The 24,044-nt window shown below is 42.3% G+C and overlaps 3 protein-coding genes across 4 annotated transcripts in view; 2 read left to right on the top strand and 1 right to left on the bottom strand.

Annotated features, from left to right (window-relative positions):
• Window positions 1–66: 66 nt before the first annotated feature.
• On the top strand, window positions 67–8,711 carry GLA (galactosidase alpha). Its single transcript, XM_036841013.1, has 7 exons — window positions 67–438; window positions 3,176–3,350; window positions 4,486–4,663; window positions 5,234–5,325; window positions 6,760–6,921; window positions 7,367–7,564; window positions 7,921–8,711. Exons 1-7 carry the CDS (start codon window positions 233–235, stop codon window positions 8,185–8,187), a joined length of 1,278 nt encoding a protein of 425 aa, XP_036696908.1. The 5' UTR covers window positions 67–232; the 3' UTR covers window positions 8,188–8,711.
• A 1,480-nt stretch (window positions 8,712–10,191) lies between these two features.
• LOC118889246 (60S ribosomal protein L36a-like) lies at window positions 10,192–13,306 on the bottom strand. The gene is made up of 5 exons (XM_036841074.1): window positions 13,196–13,306; window positions 12,675–12,780; window positions 12,402–12,469; window positions 10,654–10,776; window positions 10,192–10,346 (listed from the first exon to the last, which is right to left on the bottom strand). The coding sequence occupies exons 1-5, from the start codon at window positions 13,304–13,306 to the stop codon at window positions 10,326–10,328; spliced, it is 429 nt and encodes a 142-aa protein (XP_036696969.1). The 3' UTR covers window positions 10,192–10,325.
• A 3,165-nt stretch (window positions 13,307–16,471) lies between these two features.
• Window positions 16,472–24,044, top strand: part of BTK (Bruton tyrosine kinase) — a 28,444-nt gene continuing 20,871 nt past the window's right edge. The window contains exon 1 of one of the 2 annotated variants that reach the window (XM_036839874.1): window positions 16,472–16,602. The gene's annotated coding sequence lies outside the window, so the exon portion shown is untranslated. Of the gene's footprint in view, window positions 16,603–23,074; window positions 23,139–24,044 lie in introns of those variants that run through there. The other variant, XM_036839875.1, reaches the window with a different exon arrangement.

Below are 24,044 nucleotides of genomic sequence, written 5' to 3'. Positions count from 1 at the left end.
TATCCGCAAAGAGAGAGAGTGGTTGGTGGCGGCGCGTCTTCTATGACTGGTCATTGGTCCGCCTCTGGGAATAACCGTCCCAGTTGCCGGAGAAACAATCGGGTCAGGGCTTAATAACTCACCGGTGATTGGTGATGAGGACGAAAGCGGGTTCCCCGGGCCGCCTCTGCCTTTTTAGCTCTTAAGGTTAAATTTAAAAGCCCAGGTGACTCGTGGAAATCTGTGCTGCGTGATGACAGCGACGATGAAGCTGGTGAGCAGAGTCCGGCGGCTGGGCTGCGTGCTGGCCTTTTGCTTCCTGGCCCTGTTTCTCTGGGGGCTCCCTGTGGCCCGGGCCCTCGACAATGGCTTGGCGATGACCCCTACCATGGGCTGGCTGCACTGGGAGCGCTTCATGTGCAACGTGAACTGCCAAGAAGAGCCGGATTCCTGTGTCAGGTATCAGCGATATTGGGTACCCGCTTCCCTTCGCCTGAACGTGTATTTGTCTGGCTGTGTTTGGAGGGGTGGGGGGTCTCAGCGAGAAAATTTGAGCCCGAGGGAGAGCTCCCCTGTTGCTGCTGCTTTTTTATCCCCAGCAGACTGCCCTGGATGGGGACTAGTCCTAAATTCTCTCCATGTGACCCCTCTTGGCGTGGGAGTCCGGCCAGCGACCTCTGCTTCTCCGCCTCTCTCTGATTGATCATCCAACTAAGGACTTTCTCCATTTACCATCCAGTTCCGTTCAGACCCTTATTGAGAGCTGCTGCTCTGTCTCTGATGGGTACTAGCAGTGAGGACAGCTGTGGTGAATAGGAGAGACAGAGGACTAAGACGCGTGCCGTTTCTTCTCCTTTTGGGGTCACGGGTTCCTTGGCTGTAACTGGAGGGAATTTAGAGTGACCATGGAGTCTCTGAGATCTCCCCACCCCGTAGCCCTTGGGTATGGCGTGTGCTTGGAAGGTTGAAGTGGAGGATCTTTATCTGTGGAAGGTGGATAAGACAGGTATTGATCCTTTCTGACTCACACATCCCTCGTCTGTAAATTGGGAAAACAGCTCATCTCAGGGAACAACTCTGAGGATAGGTAAAATAGTTCTTATCTCACACAGGTTGACTTTCAATTAGATAACCCATTTAAAGGAGAAAGTACAATGCAGTACCAGACTCCTCAATTAGGCATATAGAAGAAATGTTCTTAACCTGGAATCCATGGGAAAATTAATGCAAATCTGCAAATATGAGTGTGTATGTTTTTCTGAAGAGAGGATCTTGAGCTTTGTCCACATTCTCAAAGGGATCCGTGACCTAGAAACGGTTAAGAATCACTGATAGATATTGTTTAAAACATAATAAAGACACCTTTGGTGCAAAGATCCCTCTGTAAGCAGCGGTCATGGTAACATCCCAGTGGCCATAAGTTATTCCTATGAATGTCTTTACAGATGAAGTCAGGATGTTGGTCAAACATGACAGAATTAATTGGCTTGCTAAGTTTCAGACTAAATCCATCCATCGTGACCCTGGGGTAAATTATGGCCATCACATATTTCTTTCTTTGTCTCTTCCTTGTTTCCTAAGTGGTGGTTGTCTTATTTTTGTATCTGATTGTAAAATTAATGCATGATCATGGCAAAAATTGTAGATGGTAAAGAAGAGTATAATAAAAATAAAGATTCCCCTCATTCCACCACCCAGAAATAATCATGGTTAAAATGTTAATATACGACCTTTCAATTTTTTTCTATGTAAATAAAAACAGATTTCTTTTTAAAGTGATTTTCAATAAAAATGAGATCACGTTTATGTTGTGAGCAGTTAACCGCAAGACTCTGAAGTCTGCCTGCCTGGGTTCAAATTCTAGCTTATTATTACTTAGCCAGGTGATCTTGGGCAAACTAATTACCCTTTCTAAATTAAAGAGTGAGTGCCTGGCACAGAATAAGAGCTTTAAAAGTTAAATTGGCTCTTTGCGTGGTTTCTTTTCTGCACTTTGTTAGTTCCCTATTTTCCATCTGGTATGTTTGTTTACGTTTTGGTTTTTCTTTGTTTTTGGTCTATCATATGTTGTGAATACAGTGGTTTTTTTTTTTTTTTTTTTTTTTTTTAAAGCCACGCTGCACGGCTTGTGGGATCTTAGTTCCCTGACCAGGGATCGAACCTGGGCCCTCAGCAGTGAAAGCACGGGGTCCTAACCACTGGACCACCAGGGAATTCCCAATACAGTGGTTCTTGCTGTACTTTGGTTTTGATATTTATGTATCAAACATCAGGTTTTTCCTTTATTGTTTCTGGCTCCAGCATCATGCAGAGAAAGTTCTTTCCTACCTGAAGATAACATAGTCATGTATATTTTGTACTAGTATTTTTATGTGTTTTTAAAGTATTTAAATCTTTAATCCATCTGGACTTTATTCTCCTGTAAGCAATACTACATTTAATATATACTAAATTTCATGGTATCAAATGGCTGGAAGGATCTCTTTCTGAACTTTCTCTATACATTGATCTGTGTATTCTAATGCTAATGGTACTACACTAGCTTCATTTATCTTTTGTAGACTGTTCACCTGTTTAATCTTTGAGGTGAACTTTTTGAGTCATGTTGCGAAGTTCCTTAAAAAGTCCTTTGGGGATTTGTCCAGGGTTTTATTAAATGTCTAGAAGTGTATAGGGAGAATTACCTTTTTTTTAGTATTGAGTTTTCCTATTCAAGAGCAAAATAATGTCTCTCCATTTATTCAAATAATTTGGGAACATCACAGTTTTATTCAGATGAGCCCTGCACATAATTTTAAAATTACCTCTAGGTATTTTAGGTTTTATCTGTTGCTTTTTTGGTTTCTCTTGTGAATGGTGTCTTTTTCTCCGAATAGGTCATTGCTGATATCTAAAGAAGCTGTTGATTATGTTAACTTTGTAGTTTTACTTTAGTGAACTGTCTTCTTAATTCTAATAGCCTTTTCAATTTCACGTATTTCTCATTCCTCTTTTAATTGTTTGGCGTTCTTAGGGTAGAGGGGAAAGGAGTGAGAAGAAAAAGGGCCTAGTCCATTTTACCTTGCATTGGTTGTGATTACTACCAAATTATTACTGGGTTGAAAAATAAATTGCAAAACCCCAAGATGCTTAACAAATAGGAGTACCCAAGCATTTGTTTAATGAATTGTAATGATTCTTGGAATTTCTCTTTCAGTGAGAAGCTCTTTCTGCAGATAGCTGAGATCATGGCCTCAGATGGCTGGAAGGACGTAGGCTATGAGTACCTCTGCATTGATGACTGTTGGATGGCTCCCAAAAGAGATTCAGAAGGCAGACTTCAGGCAGACTCTAAACGCTTTCCTGGTGGGATCCGCCGCCTCGCTAATTATGTGAGTTTATAGATATTTCTCTTTTTCATTCAGGAGACTATAAGCACTTCTGTACCTAAGCTTGCTCAGAAACACTTAGAAAGTAAAATAGCTGCTGTTATCCCAACAATGAATTCTAAGGCTTATCAGGTGGAACTTTCATCCCATCAGCAGATCTGTGTTTTGCAATAGTTCTTGAGGCCCATCTTGAAGAAGTTCTCCTTTTGCAGAAACCGGTGAATTCTCTAGGAGGAAAAAGGAACTTGGTTCTTGACATGTGTGCATGTATTTCCATATAAGCTTTGAGCAGCTATCACAGTTGTACTATAAACTAGAGTTTTAGAAGATAGAAGGGATATATTCTGGAGATTGTTAAAGAGTAATAGAGCTGGACACTAGTTAAAGGCAGTGAAGAGAGATACTGAGTACAATTCAGTACTACTGCAGTGGGGGGAAGAGCCAAGCTCAGTCCCAAATCCACCAAAGAGGAGTGGGGTTTTATAGCCAACGAGCAGATTGTGGGGGTCAGTGGATGGAAAATTACTACGATGAGACATCAGGAGGAGGGGAATTCTTGCTAAAGGCAGGCTGAGGACTTAGACATCAAGGGTGGGGCATAAGGAATTTGATCAGATATCAAAAGGTGGGGAGATGACTTCGCAGGATTCTTGCTAAAACTGGACACGGAAGACCAAGGTAGAGGCCTACGTGAGAAGAGGTTTCAGAGGGGCCTAAGGTTTGGTCAAGGAGAGAGTCTTTGTCCAGATAAATCTATCATTGACCTGAAAAGGTAACTTTTAAGATCCCATCAGAGCCCACGCAGCGCAACAAAGAGTAGCCCCTGCTCGCCACAACTAGGGAAAGCCCATGCGCAGCAACAAAGACCCAACACAGCCAAAAATAAATAAATAAATTTATAAAAAAAAAAGATCCCATCAGAGGAAGATTAGAGCAACTGACAACTTTCCCTTCAGTTCTATGCTATAGTTACATGTATAGTTTGAACTCAGCAGAATTGGAGACTTTGCTCTTTATCTTCCAACAAACTCATCTGGATAATTTTGGGGGTTTTGGGATGGGGGCAAAGCCCGCCAGTACCTGGTGAAGTGTACTGGTCTCTGCCTTCTACTGAGGTGACTCTTTTCTCTCATTTCAGGTCCATAGCAAAGGACTGAAGCTAGGGATTTATGCAGATGTTGGAAATAAAACCTGCGCAGGCTTCCCTGGGAGTTTTGGATACTATGACATTGATGCCGAGACCTTTGCTGACTGGGGAGTAGATCTGCTAAAATTTGACGGTTGTTACTGTGACAGTATAAAACATTTGGCAGATGGTATGTTTCATTCAAAAGATTTAGCCATGAGCAAAGGGCAGAACTTTGAGGCCAAGGTAGCTGAGCATCCAAAGAACTAATCCTCACGTTGGAAATACCCAGTCACAATACTGGAAATAATTATTCTCAATGTGCCAGAGCTCCTGCCTCTTCTCTTCTTGCAGTTTGTCCATGCATTTGTTCATTCACGCATGTAAAATCCATGTGTGCCTAACCACAGCTAATACCGTGCACTTTTAATTCAAGAGGGCTCTGAGTTCATTACAAATAGTAATTGTAACTCTCCATCCATCACTTGGAAAAGCATCCAGAATGTCAAACAGTCACAGAGAGAGGAGCATATTCATTCCTGCCTCTCCTCAATATATGCACCATCCCACACTGTCTCCTTGGAACAATCCCAGCAGTCTGTGCAGTACTACACACAGTGTAAGCACAGAGCAGTCACCTGTCTCTGCTGCTGGTTTAAAATATAAACATGGCCCTTCCAGGCAGCCTCTTTTAAAAATATACAGCCCCAGCTGGAAATTCCCTTCTTTCCCTTATTTTACACGTTGTTTTCTCATACAGGTTATAAGCACATGTCCTTGGCCCTGAACAGGACTGGCAGAAGCATTGTGTACTCCTGTGAGTGGCCCCTTTATATGTGGCCCATTTTTAAGGTGAGCTAGTGAGCGCAGAGTCCAACAGGGCCTTGCTGATAGATATTCAGAACTCAAGAACAAAGGAGACGAAGGTCCCTGTCAAAGTCCAACCTTACTTAACACTCTCATCCTACCATCTCTCCCAGGATCCACCCACTTCTCACCATCCCCACTGCTATAATTGGAGACTAAGCTACCATCAATTGGGAAGCCAGTCATCTTTGATTCTTCCTTTTGTCTCACGGTTCCCAACCTATCCACCAGCAATCCTCTTAGTACTATCTACAAACTATATCCTGAATCAGCCCACTTCATTCTTTATCATGTTAACCTATTCAATTTCCTTCTAAGGGCTTAGCACTATATGGAATTATTTGTTGATTTGCCTATTGTCTGTCTCCCCCATTAGAATGTAAGCTCCAGGAGGGCAGGGACCTTGTCTGACTTTATCACTATATCCCTACCATATGGTAAGTGTTGAATAATTATTTATGGAATGAATCCCTGTTGTCTCCTTCTAATCTCTGCAAAATTCTCTCACCTCTTTCTCAACATCTTAAACCTCAGATATCCCACCTGCCTATCTACAAACTTTTATTCATTCCTTCAACAAATTATATGCCTAGGATTCAAATTGCCTTATCATATGCTTGCCGAGTCCTGTGTAATTTGCAGCTTTTACTTATTAAAATCATTGTAGTTATTTTTTATTGAAGTATAGTTGATTTACAATATTATATTAGGAGATCGTTGTATTTATTTCTGATTATAAAAGTAATACATGTTCATTTTGGAAAAGTTTGAAAATACAGTGAAGTGTGAAAAAAATTAAAATCTTCCATAATCCCAGTACAGTGGTCCCCCCATCCATGGTGTTGCTTTCTGCAGTTTCAGTTACCCACTGTCAAGTACAATATGAAAATATTAAATGGAAAATTCCATAAATAAACAATTCATAAGTTTTAAATTGCACACCATTCTGAGTAGCGTGATAAAATCTCGCACCATCCCACTCCGTCCCGCCTGGGACATGAATCATCCTTTTGTCCAGCGTATGCATGCTGTGTACGCTACCCACCCGTTAGTACCTGTATAGGAAAAAATGTAGTATATATACAGTTTGGTACTATCTGTGGTTTCAGGCATCCACTGGGGGTCTTGGAATGTATCTCCCGCAGATAAGGGGGGACTACTGTACCTAGTTACCGTTTGGTAAATTTCCAGCAAGAACAGTGTTAAAGCCATTTTAAGTAAGATTTTAAGTTATATAGCCTACTTCTGAAGCAAACTTCTTACAACGAAACTCCATTATAATAAGGATTTAGCTCTCCTCATGGAGACCTTTAATCTGTAAACTAAAGAGGCTACGAGAGCCTTTTTTAAACATGATTGTTTTCATATCACAAGAATATTAGTAGAAAGTAAACAGAAGAGTTATCTCTGTTTTCACAGCCCAATTACACAGAAATCCGAGAGTACTGCAATCACTGGAGAAACTTTGCTGATGTTTATGATTCTTGGCAAAGTATAAGGAGTATCTTGGACTGGACAACTTCTAACCAGGAGAGGATTGTTCCTGTCGCAGGACCAGGAGGTTGGAATGATCCAGATATGGTAAGAACCTGAGCCCTCCTGTTCAAGCCCCTGCAGTGGACCTGTTTCCTACTTGACACTCAAGATAAATCAGAAGGGAGAAGTTCCTGGGAGCAGGCTTTATGTGAGAGTACTCAGAGCAGGGTGCCCTGGAAGGTGACTTGTCTGTATGTCTAGGCAACTTTAAGAATGTTTTGTCTTATCTCACTTGAATTCTTTTTTTAAAAATCTATTTATTTATTTATTATTTGGTTGCGCCAGGTCTTAGTTGCAGCAGGTGGGCTCCTTAGTTGCGGCTTGCAGGCTCCTTAGTTGTGGCAGCCTGGCTCCTTAGTTGTGGCATGCATGTGGGATCTAGTTCCCTGACCAGGGATCGAACCCAGGCCCCCTGCGTTGGGAGTGTGGAGTCTTAACCACTGCGCCACCAGGGAAGTCCCTCACTTGAATTCTTCATTCTTTGTCCCAGTTGGTGATTGGCAACTTTGGCCTCAGCCGGGATCAACAAATAACTCAGATGGCCCTCTGGGCTATCATGGCAGCTCCATTACTCATGTCCAATGATCTCCGACACATCAGCCTTGAAGCCAAAGCCCTTCTTCAGGATAAGGATGTAATTGCCATCAACCAGGACCCCTTGGGCAAGCAGGGGTACCGGCTTAGAAAGGTACAATAAATAATGTTCTATGGGGAAAACTAGGAATTGGCCAGGAACATCTTCTCCTGCCTTCTAGTTTACAGTTCATCCAAATGTTTATTTGGGGTGTGTATTTTAAGATGGTTTAACATCCAAGTACCAAGTTTGTCTTGCACCTAAATCTGTTACATTGGAGGATCTGCACTGATATTTTGAGAATGTATTTTTTAATCTTGATATCATAATCAGTAATGAGGCTCCCTTGTGCTAATTTTTCCTAGAAGTGCTCGATAGTTCTGATTATAAGACTTAATGCCACAACTAACAAGGCAGCTTATTGCTAGTTTATCAAGCTATCACACCTATTTTCTTGGCTTACTTTTCAGGAGGACAACTTTGAGGTGTGGGAACGCCCTCTCTCTAACTTAGCCTGGGCTGTGGCTATGGTAAACCTGCAGGAGATTGGTGGACCTCGTTCTTACACCATCTCTCTTACTTCCCTGGGTCAAGGACTGGCCTGTAATCCTGACTGCCTGATCACGCAGCTCCTCCCTGTGAAGAGGAAGCTTGGGTTTTATGAATGGACTTCAAGTTTAAAAACTCAAATAAATCCCACAGGCACTGTTTTGCTTAGGCTAGAAAGAGCAAGCTAGACTGCATTAAAAAGCTTCCTTTAAAATGTATTATTTTGTTGCCAAAATGACTAGGCACTTTTATCCACCTTCAGCTGTTCTTATTTCCTTGAGTAAGTTTCTACACTTGAGCTTTTTGATTACTACTTCTAAAGCTATCTGGAGAACATTTTGGGGAAAAGCCTCTGAACCTAATGTAAACTGCTGAGAAATAATAGCTTAATAATATAATAAGTAAAATAATAATTTACAGACATACCTCATGTCATTGCACTTCACAAATACTGTGGGGTTTTTTTTGGTTTTGGGGGTTTTTTACGAATTGAAGGTTTGTGGCAACCCTGCGTGTATCACAAGTCTATTGGCCCTATTTTTCCAACAGCATTTGTTCATTTCGTCTCTGTGTCACATTTTGGTAATTCCTGCAATATTTCAAACTTTTTCATTATTATTATATTTATCATGGTGATCGCGATGTTACTACTGCAAAAAAAATTGTTTCTCTGAAGGCTTAGATGATGGCTAGCAATAAAGTATTTTTAAATTAAGGTGTATACATTGTTTTTTTAAGACATAATGCTATTGCAAACTTTAATAGATTACAGTATAGTTTGAACATAAGTTTTATATGTACTGGAAAACCAAAAAATTGGTGACTACCTTTATTGGAACCAGACCTGCAATATCTGTTGCCTGTATTGGAACTATGTGCCAGGCACTATTCTAGATGCATAAGGTGTAGTGACTCATTTTTATCCTCCCAACAACCTTGATGTAGGTACTTAATCACTGTAAATTACAGCCAGGATTTAAACCCAGGCTTTTAACCCTTACACTGCCACCTACTGAGGTACTAATACTTGGATGGCACTGATTATAACCTTGGCCTAAAGGGAAGATAAAAACTACTTCCTCAGTTGAAGGGCAAAAAAATACCCCAACAGGAATAACCTTCATAAATGGACAATTTAGAGGCAACCCAACAGACATTACTGAATTTTTATGGAAGAATGCCAAGAAAGGCACCACCTAGGTTTCCAAGTCCAAGTTGTTTGCAGTCTAGATCCAACAAATGCAATTGGCTTACTTTCACCAACAATAGTTGATACATTATGACCTAAAATACTAAACCTCTGGCCTGCTCCTTCCCCACCTCCCCTTTTACTATCACCCTTCTCCCACATAAGCAAACAAAGGTGTATTCATCTCACCCATCCAGAATGCAGGACAGTACAAAAGCTAACAGGGCACAAAAGCCCACTCAAAATACAAAGTGCATGTTGTTGTAACAATCCCTTTGCCTGTCAGGTGATTACCAATTATTTTCAATAAAATTGGAGGACTAAGCATTGTCAGTTAATAAAAATTGGAATAGAATTGGTAAATCCAGACAATTCAACCACAGAAACTAACTTGGAAGAAAACTGCTCTCATTTTGAGATGTGCTTCCAGTCACCAAAATGTGTAGCTTATTTGCTTCACATCCAGAGTTTTGCAGCACAAGAATGAAGCATACAATAGCATACAAAGAGGATTCCAACTATTAGGCATTTCACAAAATGGACAGTTATCCCCCATAGGTTCCATTGGGGAGTTTCACTAGAAATTCTATCCTTTGCAATTATTTCAACATGATGAAAATAATTTATATCTACTTTAAAATGTGAGGAAGTATATAAAAATGTTTAGGGGGCATGAAAATAAGTCTAATGACATATATAATATAGTATGCTGTGCCTAGAGAACCGGGTTGAAATTCCTCATTCAGTGACTTTAGTAGTAAACATTGTTTGAGACAAATTATTTCACTCCTGGTGAACCTCATATTCACTATGGATGTAATTGTTACTGATCTCATTCTATTTGCCCTGAGTTCAGGTCTCTACTTATGTCCCATTATAACCAATAACAGCCTTTGCTTTTTTGGTTATAACAAAAGGAATCCCATGAAGTCCCATCATAGCATCTGATGTGAGTTCAACCAGTCAGATTCAACCCCTAATAAGTATCCAGAACCATCAAGCATAAATTTCCCAAGGAGAATTTTATTGATGGCACTAGTTTATTTCCCTTCCAAAAAAATAAATAAACAATTGAAACTAAACGAAGTAAACAATCTCAAATGTTTATTGTCTTCATAACAAAACAAAATATGAAGCTCAGAACTGGATCACTTGGCCCTGTAAAAGAACAGGAAGAAAAAAGGTGAGTTTTTGTATTTTGCAAAGAACCTTTACTCCATCAAGAACAGTGTCTATTCCTAAAGGGATCACCATCCTTTATTAAGGCCAGTCTTCTCATTCTCCCCTTCCTACTCATGTCAAAACCAACACCAAAATACTTTGAGCTATGGATCTAGTTTAGTTATTTTGAGAGGATTGCCCCTGATCTTGATGCCACAAAAATGAGTAGGCAGAAATGTTCACCTCTCTCAATATAATAAAGCCGTAAAGAAAAGATTGCACCTTCTACCCCGTAATTATCTACCTTTCTCTTCTTATCTCCTCCCAGCTCAAAATGCTTGCATCTCTTAATAGCCAGCATTCTCTTAGATCTGCAGTTCGGCTCAACACATTCAAGCCTCAGCACAATCTTCTTTGTAGTTTTAGCCTGGAAAATAAAATTAAGTCAAAGCCTTCATAAATCACTACAGAAAATCTTTCTTCAAAAGTATGACTCTGTTGGGTCAAGTACTACTTAAAGCAAAGCTTTGCAAAGTTTAAGAGTTGTGACAATTTGTTTTCAGCTATAGGGAGAAAACAGAAATGTGAAAATCAGTGTATTTAAGAGAAAATGGTGGCAGATTATCTAGTTGACATCAAGTTCTCCACTCATACCAAACATCCTAGAGGGCTTCTTAAATAGGCATTCATCACACCACCCTGGCCTTTCAGCTCTAGGTAGTTAAGTATCCACACACCCAAAAATGGGTCAACTGAGTCCGTGCAACCATGAAATAAACACAACTTTCGCAACCCATTTAAGTAAGAGTAAGTACTACTTAGTATCTACTCTCTGGAGACTACCAACAATTACATCTAGGTTTTATGTGCATTCAACTGTATTATTTAACTCCCCACAAATACTCAACTTCTAAAGCCTGCTCCTGTAGTTAGAATTCTATTCTTAAAAGTTCTCAAAAGAGCAGAAACCTGAGTACAATGTCCCTATCTCCTAAACAAGTTACCCAAATGTGAAAAGGCATATCACCACCTAGAGATCAAACCATTTATTGCACCTAAATGAACACTAAAATCATTCCTGAATACTTTCTGGAACCAGGCTGAATGAGGACCTAAGTGCCAAAAGAAATGCTATGTTCCTGGGAAGGCTATGCTCCAAGCACTGTATACTTTAGGGGGTAGACAAATCACCTGAGGTAGAACAGAAACTCCGAAATTCAGCCTGAGACCAACAGGGAATTCAGGAAGCCAGTGGAAGACCTAAATAGCTATTTTTTTAAATTTTAATTTTGGCTGTGTCGGGTCTTCGTTGTTGCTGCGCACGGGCTTTCTCTAATTGCGGCAAGCGGGGGCTACTCTTTGTTGTGATAAGCGGGCTTCTCACTGTGGTGGCTCCTCTTGTTGAGGAGCACGGGCTCTAGGCACGTGGGCTTCAGTAGTTGCAGCACACGGGCTCAGTAGCCGTGGCTCACGGACTTAGTTGCTCCGCGGCATGTGGGATCGTTCCAGACCAGGGCTCGAACCCGTGTCCCCTGCATTGGCAGGTGGATTCTCAACCACTGCACCACCAGGAAAGCCCCCCTAAATAGCTATTTTAAAGAGCTTTAAGACTTCATGAGTTAGGTAGCAGACTGACTGCAGGCTTCTGAACTGAGAAGCAAAATAAGAGAACAATTCTTACTGCAAGCATGAGCTAAGGATTCATTAGGACATGGCAACGGATAAGGAAGAGGGCGAAGAAAAGGATTTACGGGTGTCCTCAAACTTCAGTCCTGAGGAAGGCAGGGCACATTCCTTGATGTTTGCCTCTTCAAAAAGAGGACAAAAAATATAAAACACTGAGGCAGTGCAGTATTTGTAGACTGGAGTGAGACCTGGATTGCACTTCCAGCTCCACTGCCTACTAGATGTATGTCTCTGCAGGTAATTGAGATAACTTCACTGAAACTATGAAAACACATACCTATATTGTAGAGATGTGTGGGCTAAAAACAAATGGAAAGTCTCTGCCACATTAAGTGGGAAGCATATCACACAGTGACCACTACAAACCTTTTTCCGGAAAATCGGCTTAGTCTGCCCACCATAGCCACTCTGCTTCCTGTCATACCGCCGCTTTCCTGGGAGAATGAAAGTTATTTGTCAGGGTTTATCAAACATAACAAATCACAACAGACGAGTGGAAAAGTCCTCTCAGCGGTTTTATCTTGGGCTTTCCAGCAGAAATATCAATGCCCAAGTGGGGAAGGGAGGGGGGACTGGGCTCGTGTATTCTATAACAAAACAAATGCCGCATTAAAACCAAATCACGTATGCCCGTCTTACCCTGGGCATACAGCGAATCCTTGCCCTTCTTGTACTGTGTCACTTTGTGGGGTTGGTGCTTGCCACACTTCTTACAGAAAGTCCGGCGGGTTTTAGGAACGTTCACCTAGTAAATAAACCGTTCAGAACGCGCAGTGTTATCAGACCAGCCGCACAAAACGCCCGACCCGACCCAGCTAAAGCTAAGGCATCCCACGAGGACTAAACTCTCAAACTCGCTAACACACAACGCTGAGTTGAAGGCGGTCCGGCCCCATGTGCTTCAAATACAGCGGCCTCCGCCGAGCCCAAACTAAAACGAGAACATATTCACTCTACCGCTGTCTAAGTCTACCGCTTTGACCCCATCACTTCAGTTCCTGGCCCCGAAGCCCGGTCCCTTTGGGCTCGATCGCGGCAACATTGGGTTTCTTTGGTACAACGAGTCCACGTAGGAGCCTGGACGCATCCCGGGAAAGCACCATCAACCGGGAAGGAAAGATTAAACTGGATGTTGCCTGGCCCCCACCCAAAGGTCCTACCATGTTTGCGAGAGCGCTATCGGCACGGAAAGAGAGAGGCCTGGCCGGAAACGGAAGTATATAGGAGGTTTCTGGTCGCGCTTCCTCATGGGAGTCGGAGGGAAAGACCATAGAGTTTAAGGCTCTGTGCGTCGCGCCCTCTGGCGGCTAAGAGGACTCGATTCAGAGTCGCGGGCGCGAGCTTAAGGAAGGGCTCCGGCTGAGGCTGATCCACTCTCTTCAACTTCCACCCGCCTCCCTCCAGCTTTGCAACTTTTCCTCACTTCATCACTTTTGGTGGATACTGCTGCGTAGCACCGTTAAGTGAAGGAAGCAGTGCTCTTCCCAGACCATCTGGCCTCCGTGTGCCTATCCCCGAGGGAAGCCAGGACTAGGGCCGGTCAAGTGGAGGAGCCCTCCACCTCCATGTCCCATTCCCGTTCCACTTCAAGGACACTGGGAACAACATCTTTCACAGTGAACTGCTGGTTCACTGAAGGCTTGGAGGGAACCAGTGCTCTAGTTCATCAGATGTTTATTGAATGCCTATTCTGTGTTGGGCACTGTTCTAGGGGAGGGACACAGTAATCGAATAATCAATGTCATAAATGTACAATTACAGACTAAATACTTTGTAAGAAAGGAACAATGCTCGGCATTAAACAGTCCCCTTTTGTTGAGGGAGCAAGTTGGCTGACCTAGGTTCTGAAAAGTGAGGATGAAATTGTTCAGCTCCAACAATAGCAATAACCAGGCCAAAAGATAGAAAGTATCCAGCATTTCTTCACTTCCCAGCATACCTGGCAGAAGGCATGTGCTAGGTTTCAAGAGAGTCCAGCAGAGAAAGACTGTGGGGTATTGAGCATTTAAAATGAATTGTCCCATAAAATTCTCACAGTAATTCTAAGAGGTAGGTGATACTATTATTCCCATTTTACAGATGAGGAAATTGAGGCCATAGGGTATTAAACGATTTGCCCAATGCTGATAGTATTTAGTGGAGTCAGGATACAAACACGGGTGATCTGACTCCAGAGCTTGGGTTCCTTTACCATTATATGATATGATTGTGTGGCCTGGTAATTATAATAGCTAACAATTATTGAACAGTTATTATATGCCAGGCATTTTCCTAACTACCTTACATGCTACCTCTTTTAATCCTAACAACCCAGGTGGTATGTACATTTATTAGTGTTTAACAGGCAAGAAAACTGAGGCACGAGAGGCCTTAAATTCGCTTACCCAAAGTCACACCAGTGGTTATTTTATGGAGCTGGAATTTGATCCCAGGTAGTTTAACACCACAGCCTTGCACTTAACCACAAATCACACAGGGGAAGCAGGAGCATCTGCAGGGTAGAGGATGATAAGGAGTCAGAATTGGGCAGGGACGCAGGAGGAGGTGTCAGTGGATTAGGGCTAAGGAACCATGAGAGCTTGGGTTCTCCTGCTTGCATAACCCTCCAGAAACACCCATAGGTTCAGAACTGGCTCTCTGATCAGCTCTATTTTGTTGGACGTTCTCTGGGAATGAGATAATAAAAACATTACCACTGCCTGCTACATTTCCTAAAAGTTTCTTTGCCAAACAGCCAGCCTGTAGGCTCAGAGCATTTCCTTCTCTCCAGGCTGTTACGCCATCTTACTGGGCTTTGAGGAGTTTCTAGAGGTTTTTGATGTTAGTAACATGGAAATATGAAGACAGTGAACATGGCCCCTCTTAGTCTAATCAACCTTAGTTCTTTCTATCACACCTTTATGTGGCATGGCTTTGGTTTAGATTCCTTCACCAATCCTGGTCTCTGGTTTGGACATGCTCCTGCTTATTGATTTCCCCTAAGGTGAGGAACTCAGAATTGAACACAGGACTCTAGATGTGGCCTGGCCTCGCAGAGTAGGTGGTTGTTCACTTTCCTATGTCTAGATATTGGCACTATTTGGGTGCAGTCCTTCCATCACATAGACAAGTCTGTGAGGAGAGTGCACATGGGCAGAGGGTGAAGACTCGCCTAGTTTTACTTTCCCCTCTCCCTTGTCCTGCTCTCCCTTGTCTAGATCCCCCATCAACGCCCAGTCTCCACCCCCAGAAGGACCTTGAGAAGGGACAGGGCATGTGACAACAAGTAGCATCTGACTGAAGAACAGGGGAGGGAAGGCGAATGTCTGTGACCAACTCTCAGGGAGGCCACTGGAGCAGCTATTCAGAGGTGACTAGTGAAAGGATATAAATCGTCAATAAAATAGAGAGATCATACAACACTTGCTGCCCCTTTATCTTGTGTGGACGTGAGGATTAACTAGTCTACTACCCTACAAATACTTTAAAAAAATATATCCTGTTCCCTTAAAAATTCTGACGGACTTCTTCTAGTGGGATTTATGATCTGTTCCTACATACAGTGCCTGGAGCAAGTAAATATGGCAGTGGCTGATGTGTCAAGATGGGCAAGCAGATCAGTCACCAGGGGCTCTGTGGCCATCCTGGTCTACAGCCAGTACTGTCTGCATTTCCTAGGAGAGTCCTCCAGGAGAAGATCGCTGCTAGAACATAGGCTAGGAGGTGGCTAATGAAACATTCAGGTTTCAGGTAACACATCTAGTCTGGTTTATTGTTTTACAAGATTAAAGAGAAAGTTGTAAATTAAGAGTTAATCCTTGAGGCCGAATCTAAAATGGAGAAAATCAACATCCACAGAAAATGGGAAGGACACAAGTCAGTATGTGGGCTTACATTCGGACATTTTTATCTGTAGAAAAAAAATGCTTTCTTAGAAAATGACTCAGCAGGGGGAAGTCTTGTCTCTACCTCTGTCAGGATCTGTACTTTGGGGTCCCTTCGTGAACACTCTCCATCCTTCACTAGCAAGTTTAACCATGTGGCCTTGAGTCTCTGCCTTAGAGGATATGAGAAGCTAAAGACGCCCTTCCTCGCCAGTCCCTTTGTTTTGTCTCCACATGTCTGCATTTCTCCTCTTTTCTGTAAGTCTCCACTCCCTGTGCTGACCACCCCCATGGTCCTTTACCTCGGGGAGGTTGGCCTGAGGACGTGTCTGCTCAACCCAGCCCAGTCTAGAGTCTCAGTGGCCCCAGTAATGTTGAGAAGGGTTCTTTCAGAGCAGACTCAACAGGTCCCAAGCAAATGAAGGGCGGAGACAGCTGGGGCGGGGAGTGGAATAGGGACAGCAGCAGGGAACCAGATACCATGCTGCTGAGAAGAAGAAAAAAAAAGACATTGGTTTAAGTCAGGAAACAAAAAAAGGGAACTGAGTGGCTGTGAAAGGGTGGGGTTTGCTCAGACTGTCCTTCCTCTCTGGACTGTAAGAATATGTCTCCAGGGCCAGTGTCTTCTGAGATCGAGTCCCACCTTCAAAGTCCTGGCATCTCAATGCATCCGGGAAGCTACCTGCATTAAAGTCAGGACTGAGGTGGGTCTGGGGCATGGCAAGGGCTGGGCAACAGCAGCAAGTACCTTTCGTGGGACCTCGGGTCCCTTGAAGGCCAGATAGAAAGCGTGGCTGGTGCCATGTAGTCTGCTGGCGGAGGAGGCTGACAGAGGGTGGGAGTGTCATCAGCACAAGGCCCTGACAGTCTCTTCAGATGATCAGAAGGGGCTGGAAGGGTCCTTTCTGAGGAGGTTGTGGGGGGAACAAGAAGAGAAAAAAGCGATATGAGGTGACCATCTGAACAGGTAGCAGATGTTGGAAAGAGGCACCTCTGCACAATTTGGCAGAAAAGTAAGATTTATTGCCGGTGGCAAAATAAGCCAGGATAAAAATAAGCCCTTTGGTCAAATATTGCCGGAAGACCCAAAATGGATATGTGTGTCAATGAGACCCTTAGAAGAAGGAATTTTTAAGAGGCAGATTGTCTGAGAAAATGGTCAAAGCTCACATGCCACAATAGGCTTTTGAGCTCTGTAAGCTAAGGAAAGGCGAAACCAGGGTGTAAAGCCTCAGACTGCATCGAGCCAACATTGCTGGGATCAGAGCTGGCTTGTTGGAAGGACTGTGTACGCCAACCTCGTGGTAACAGTGGGTAAGAGGCTGGGCCAGAAAAAAGCAGCCTCAGCCTCAGCCCAGACAGTGTGGCCAACCCCTGAGGTCGCGGGGAAGCTTTTTCCTATTACCATTGCCTGCCATGTGCACGGCTCTCTTTTCTCTAGGCTTCATCATTTTCTTCTCTCCTTTGCTCTCCTCTCCTCCTCTCCATCGTCCTCCTCTTTCTCCTCCTCTTCCTCCTTCTCCTTCCTCTACCTGTATCCCCTCTTCTTTATCCCCTCCTTTATTTTGTTCATTACCATCCCTGAAACAGAGTCAGTGCTTAATAAATAATTGTGGAATTGCATTGAATTATTCTTGCCCCTCTCTTCCCCTCCTGTTTTCCCTTTTCCCTTTCCCCCTGTTTGCCTAGTGCCTTCCCCATAGTATTGTTGTGAGCAGTAAGTGTGTTAATCTCTGTAAAGTAGTTAAAATAGGGTCCAGCAATAGTCAGTGCGCCTATCTCACTGTTTGCTATTATTTTTATTCTGCCTGAGACCTGCCAAGGTCCCCAGAGGACCTGCCTAGAACAAATAGTGTGGCATTTAAAATAAAAGGGATTGCTGGGCCTGACCAAGACATCCTTGGGTGAGCTGCTGGACCTCCAAATGGAATCCTTGTCCAGTTTCCTGGCCACCCAGCTCTCCAAGCTCAAAGTCTCTATCTCATGCTGTTTGTTTCCAGAGGCAGGGCAGCAGCAAAGCCCAGAGGCAGGGGTCTACACAGCTCAGGGGTTATCTTGTGTGCTGTTAGCTGTGTGCTGGTTCTGCTCCTTCCCTCATTTTGCATGCCAAGCCCCTGACCAAGGGTGCTACAGCCGCTTGGAGCCTCAGTTATTTGATAAAACAATGTCACCTACCAAATAAGCCACAAAATGCAAATACCCTAAATAATCTAATGCATTCTACTGAAACAGGATCCCTTAGTGTTAGCCCTATCTGGTCTATTCTGACCCCTTTTATATTCAGAATATTTAAACTATCTGCTTTCATTAAAGTCCAAATTCCTGTGGCTTATGGCTAGTGATGTGTTTGTTTAGAATCTTTTGTAAACTCCTCATGTTGAGAACTAGTGCAACTTTCCATCCACTTCTAGGTCTTGGTGCAATTTAAAATTATCATCAGTATGATTTACTATTTCCATTCGAGCAAATTTCCTATAGAGAGTTTCCTTTCAGTGGACTAGACCCATACCAGGAAGTGACTTAGGTATAAGGGGAAGATATGGCTTTTGAAAACCAGTTTGGGTGTTCTCCAAAGAGTCATCAGATGCCTGCTGCTTTTTGCCCATGGATGCCATGCCGATATCCGATTTCTAGCTCCTGGGAATAAGGGAGAGCTAGAATTTTCAGTGAGGCAGTGCTCAGCAAGAAGCTAGAGACAGACCTTGACCTAATTCACTCCAAAGCTGCTGGGTTATGCAAATGAAGCCATCAGGGGAGGGGGAGAGAGAACTCCTCTGAGGACCCTGAAACAAATGGGCCACGTGTGACTTTCAGTTTCTCTGGAGGTTCATGTGCACTGACTGAGGGTGTTGGGAGAGCATTCGAAACACAAAAGCCTTGATCCCAGGCTTTCCACCTCCCTCTCGGAGAGCCATCGCCACATGCCTTAGGGTTAGCATCAGTTAGCTGAACTTCAAGGAGAAGCTCTACTTCACTGCCTTGACTCCCAGACATGAAAATGAACTATAGTCTATTAACTCATCCTTACATATCTGTCTGTAATAGAAACAGTAAAAAAAAAAAAAAAAACTGATTAGAAGTGGAGCAGAAAAGAGACAAAAGTGTGGGAAAAGCAGGCTCTCCAAAACTGCTATTTGGAATGGAAATTGGTTACAAGGTTTCTGGAAACTATTTTGTCAATATATTTCAAAATGCAAAATGTACAAACTTTTTGACTTGGTAAATGATGCTTATATAGAGATCCTAATATCATGGGAAAATAATCAGGAGTAACGTTAAACAAGAACTTTAGATATTTTGAGGACAATATGTGTTGGGTGGATGGATGGATGGATAGATAGATGGATACTTAGACAGATAATGTTAAGAAAAATAAGCAAACTACAAATAGTATGTGCAATATGATCTCAACTATAGTCAGAAAAATGCAGAGAAAAAGAATGGAAGGAAATATGCCTAAATATTAATGTCTCTGGATAATGAGCTTATAATTGATGTTTTCTTTTTAATATCCCTGTACTTAAAACATTTTCTATAATGAACATGTGTTATTGTGATATTGACGGAAAAAATAAAATGTTTAAACCAGGGAAAACGAAAACTAAATTGAAAAAGAAGGTCAAAGGGTCACACAAGTCCAGAGTGAAAGACGGACAACCCAGCAGTCACCCTCAGAGCAGAGGAGCAATGCTGAAAGTATTACCACCAACCTGATGCTCAGTGTAAACTTGCAGATTCGCTATCTGGCTCTCCTTTCATCATTACTTGGCCAGAATCTATTGTCTCTAGTGCAGGGCAGAAGAGATGACAGACCCAGAAGTTTCCAAAACCACAGAAGAAAACTGTAAAATGTTAACAACATGAAATGCTGAAGAAGACCAGAGCACCGAGACCTCTTAGAAATGATTACAGTAGATGAGAATTTCCCTGGTTAGCCAGCAGCCAGAAAACTGATTTTGCTGGAAGTCTTCACCACAAATTTGGTCACCTGTAGCACTGACCCTGAAACTTATCATGAAATAATTAGCTTTCACTAGGGCTTGAACAGAGCTTCTTGGGAACTTAGCAAGAGTAATTATGGCTCTTTGTTGCTATGGGTACGATATTTTAATGACGACTTCTCTTCTGGTTCCAAGACTGGGGAATTCTCAATCAAAATCTCAATCAAAACCTGAGAGATGCTTCTTGGGCTTGAGAAGAGATTTTTAGTAAGCCTATCAGTTATACTCTACTCTGATGAGAGACCATTGATAAGTCTACCAGATTTCATAGTAAAGCCTCAGGAAGATGGGACTAAAAAAGGAACAAGGGATTACATGAAGTGCATAGTCCAACACATAAGCAGGACCTGGGTTTGCCACATTGTCTAAGTAACTGAGAATTCATTCTGAGAGTGGAAAACTATGACCACATGTACAAGATTGTTCATGGTAGCATTATTTATAATTGAAAACAAACAACCTAAATAACCATCAGTAGGAGAATGGATAAACAAATTGTGATGTATTCATCATATAGAATACTGATACATATCAAAATGAATTAAAATGTATGAACTAGAGGTGCCAAGATATATAAATCATAAAACATTACATTGAGAAAAAAAGTAAGTTGCTGAAGACTATGTAACACTTATATTAAAATGTGAAACATGTAAACCAATACTAAATGTCTTTTTTGGATACTTACATATGTAGTAATTATATAAAAACATGCCTAGGAATGATAAATGCCAAATTCCAGATATTGGTAACCTCTATGGAGGGAGGGAACTAAGATTGTGGAAGAGTACACAAGGGTGTTTTGACTGTATGGACAGTATTTCATTTCTAACAAAACACCAGAAACAAAATGGCACAATGTTAGGATTCTATAGAGCTAAGTGGTGAGCACATGAGTGTAATGTTATTCTCTTTACTTTCTGCCTATTTGCAATATTTCACAATATAAAAGACAGTACATTCAAGCAAACTTTTATATTCACAGTAAGCAATAACAACCCTAGAATAAAGAGTTGGTGTTCTGCCTAAACCCTGTGCTATCATCCCATTAACAACGAAAAATCCTGAAGGAAAAAACAGCTGGCAACTCTAGAAATCGACCAGTTAAACAAGATCTCCTTATAGAGGATTTAAAGGAAAATGTAAGAAAACCTTGGCGGAACTGAGAAGAATCCTCATGTGGGAAAAAGTACTGTTGTCAGTTAAGAGGGACATATCATCCTTTCTAGCCTAGAGGAATATTGCAGAGGAAAGTGCCCCTGGATCCTGAATTCTCTCTTACTTATCCCCTGTACTTAACCACCATTTCCTCCTTTGCCAAATGTTCTTAGAAGATGGAGAGGGGTCTGTCCCCAGTGCTCTTTGCTGATAGCCATGGGGAATAACAGGGTGCTGAGGTGGATGGCATCACACTTCCTTGAAGGCAAAAAAAAAAAAAAATCCCTCTGGGAGGCAATGAGGTACAACAGAAACAACAAGGGTGTGGAGTCACAAATGGATAAGGTTGGGCCAGTCACATAACCTCCATGAGTCTCATTTTCCTCATCTGTTTGCCTTGAGGAATAAATGAAAGAATGTGTGTAAAATGTCTGATGGATGGACTGCACTGGGAGAAGCATGAGTTCCCTTCAATTCCCCTGGGGAGAAAAGGGAATGGCTAGAATCTTGCTGGACAATTAAGTAATGCTTTAAAGGAGAAATAAACACAAAACACAGCTTATTGGATATTTTGGCTTAATAGTTGTTTGAACCATGACTGACTATTTCTAACTAGCTTCTCCTGGACCCTTCCCAGTCATAGACAGGCTGTGTCTTTTTCTCTGGTGTTGTCCCTAATAGTGTTTAGTTTAGTTTTGTTTTTTTAATAATAGCCAATTTAAAAAAAAATAAATTTATTTATTTATGGCTGTGTTGGGTCTTTGTTGCTGCACGCGGGCTTTCTTTAGTTGCGGTGAGCGGGGGCTACTCTTTGTTGCGGTACATGGGCTTCTCATTGTGGTGGCTTCCCTTGTTGTAAAGCACAGGCTCTAGGCGCACAGGCTTCAGTAGTTGTGGCATGCGGGCTCAGTAGTTGTGGCTCGCAGGCTCTGTAGTTGTGGCGCACGGGCTTAGTTGCTCCGCGACATGTGGGATCTTCCCGGACCAGGGCTCGAACCTGTGTCCCCTGCATTGGCAGGAGGATTCTTAACCACTGCACCACCAGGGAAGTCCCCCTAATAGTGTTTTACCTTAGCATGAGCAAAGATAGGAGCCAAAGGTGGTTTAGTTTACCGATTCTACAAGTGCTATTTACATTAATTCCCTGGCATAGCACAGTTTGTAAAGTGGCTGAACTCTTACTACTAAGCATTCTCTTTTGGAATTCTACTGCTCCATAAAGAGCTGCGAGGCAAAAGGTGGCCGTGTGAAAATCTTTGCATTTGTAGTTTAATAAAGAGAACATTATAACACTGGAACTTTATATTTTAAATGAAGAGCTCTGTGTGTGTCTTTCTATTCTTTTTTCTCCTCCTCTTTCTTTCTCTATGTGAAGTGTGTGTGTGTGTGTGTGTGTGTGTGTGTAATATTCATGTCACTTCCGTTTCCACCCCCAACCCCACCACTTGAGTGAGGTGCAGGGTCAGCCCTCACTGTGCATCTTTTGTGGTCAAATTGACTCTGTGGGCTGCTGAAATTGTTAGAAAAAAATTAGGACCTTTCACAATAAGTACCCAAAGAAGCTGCAACTATCCTCTAAAGCAGAGTGTCCATTACACACCAACCTTCAGGAAGACATAAAAGCAGATGCCTCTCCTTTCACATTAGTGGTGGATGGACTAATGGTGACTCAGGAAGAACTACCACATTTTCAGGCTGTGTGTGCCTGGAGTGGATCACAAGGAGTGGGGGAAAGCAATCAAAGAGGGAGCAACCAGGCCATGGAAATCCCAGCAGTCCTCCAGCTCAATGATCTAGAAGTAGAGGCCATTTCACCCCATGCTCAGAGGGGCGATGGCTAGTGAGAGGCTTACTTACTTCCTCATACTTAGACCAGCACTAAACCCTACCCCAACACAGACACTTAAAAGAGAGGAAGGCTTCCTCCTGTACAAACTGGATTTGTTCTAAAAAAGAAAAAGAACAGAGGCAGCTTCCAGAAGGACCTGTCTTATAGGAAACAAGAGCAGAGGCCAAGACTGAAGCAGATGCTGGGTCTGAACAGGGAGTGTATCCACCAAGAGCTTGCAACAAAACTAAAGGTAAAATGATGGGTGTGCTTTACTCAGCTAAAAGAGGAACAACTGGACGTGGTTTGTTCGGATGCTTCTGATCCAATTTACTGGTCATGCTACTCAATTTCTTTAGGGTATTATTTTGTCTTCTCTAAGTTGAGTCTTTGGTTGTGAATAGGTACTTAATTGGAATTCACCATGGGAACAAATGTGATATTAGTACAGGGATCTCGATGAGTTGGCAGTTCCTGAGAATAGACTATTATTACTTGGTTACCACTACTTCTGAGTAAATGAAAAACCTTAATGTTAAAAGAAATCTTTTTGGGGTTTGAGCTGAATCTGAATGCTAGATAGAACTCTAGTTGGTTGCAAACTCTTATCAGTTTGTCACTCCTGGGAGAGACGATTTAAACCGAGGAGTCAGGGAAGAGAGCTGTGTGGAGGATGTAGGGAAAGGTTTGCTCCTTTGTCCAATTTTCTCAAAAGATCATTTATAAAAAATTGAACAAGTCTACCACCAGAAAACAGTGGCATCCACATGATGAATAAATAACAAAGTGATCATTCTGAATATCCCTGGTGTTCCTGTAACCTATTTTTGTCTCCTCAGTACAATAATAGAACATTTTACACCAGAGGAAAGAGCAAAATAATGGTGTGGATAGCCTCAGGCTTCGATAAGAAACCATTCCCTTGCTTTCCTGGTGTGAGAAGTAACCTATGCTTGACAAGTACAAAAAACTACTGACTTTATTCTGCTTCCATGGTGCCACCAAAATCATAAGGAGTTTAGTTTAAAAAAAAAAACAACCTACACCCTTCAGGAAAAAACTTACCTCCAACAAAACTTGAGGGAGAAGGGGCTGGTGATTTGGTGATATTTTTCGGTATTTTTTTTAGTGCTCTATTTTTGTGGCAGTATTTATATTT

Source organism: Balaenoptera musculus, chromosome X, assembly GCF_009873245.2.
Source record: "Balaenoptera musculus isolate JJ_BM4_2016_0621 chromosome X, mBalMus1.pri.v3, whole genome shotgun sequence".
NCBI classification, from domain to species: domain Eukaryota; kingdom Metazoa; phylum Chordata; class Mammalia; order Artiodactyla; family Balaenopteridae; genus Balaenoptera; species Balaenoptera musculus.
Note: the sequence above shows the minus strand (reverse complement) of the source record. Positions and strands in the feature narration are given on the sequence as shown.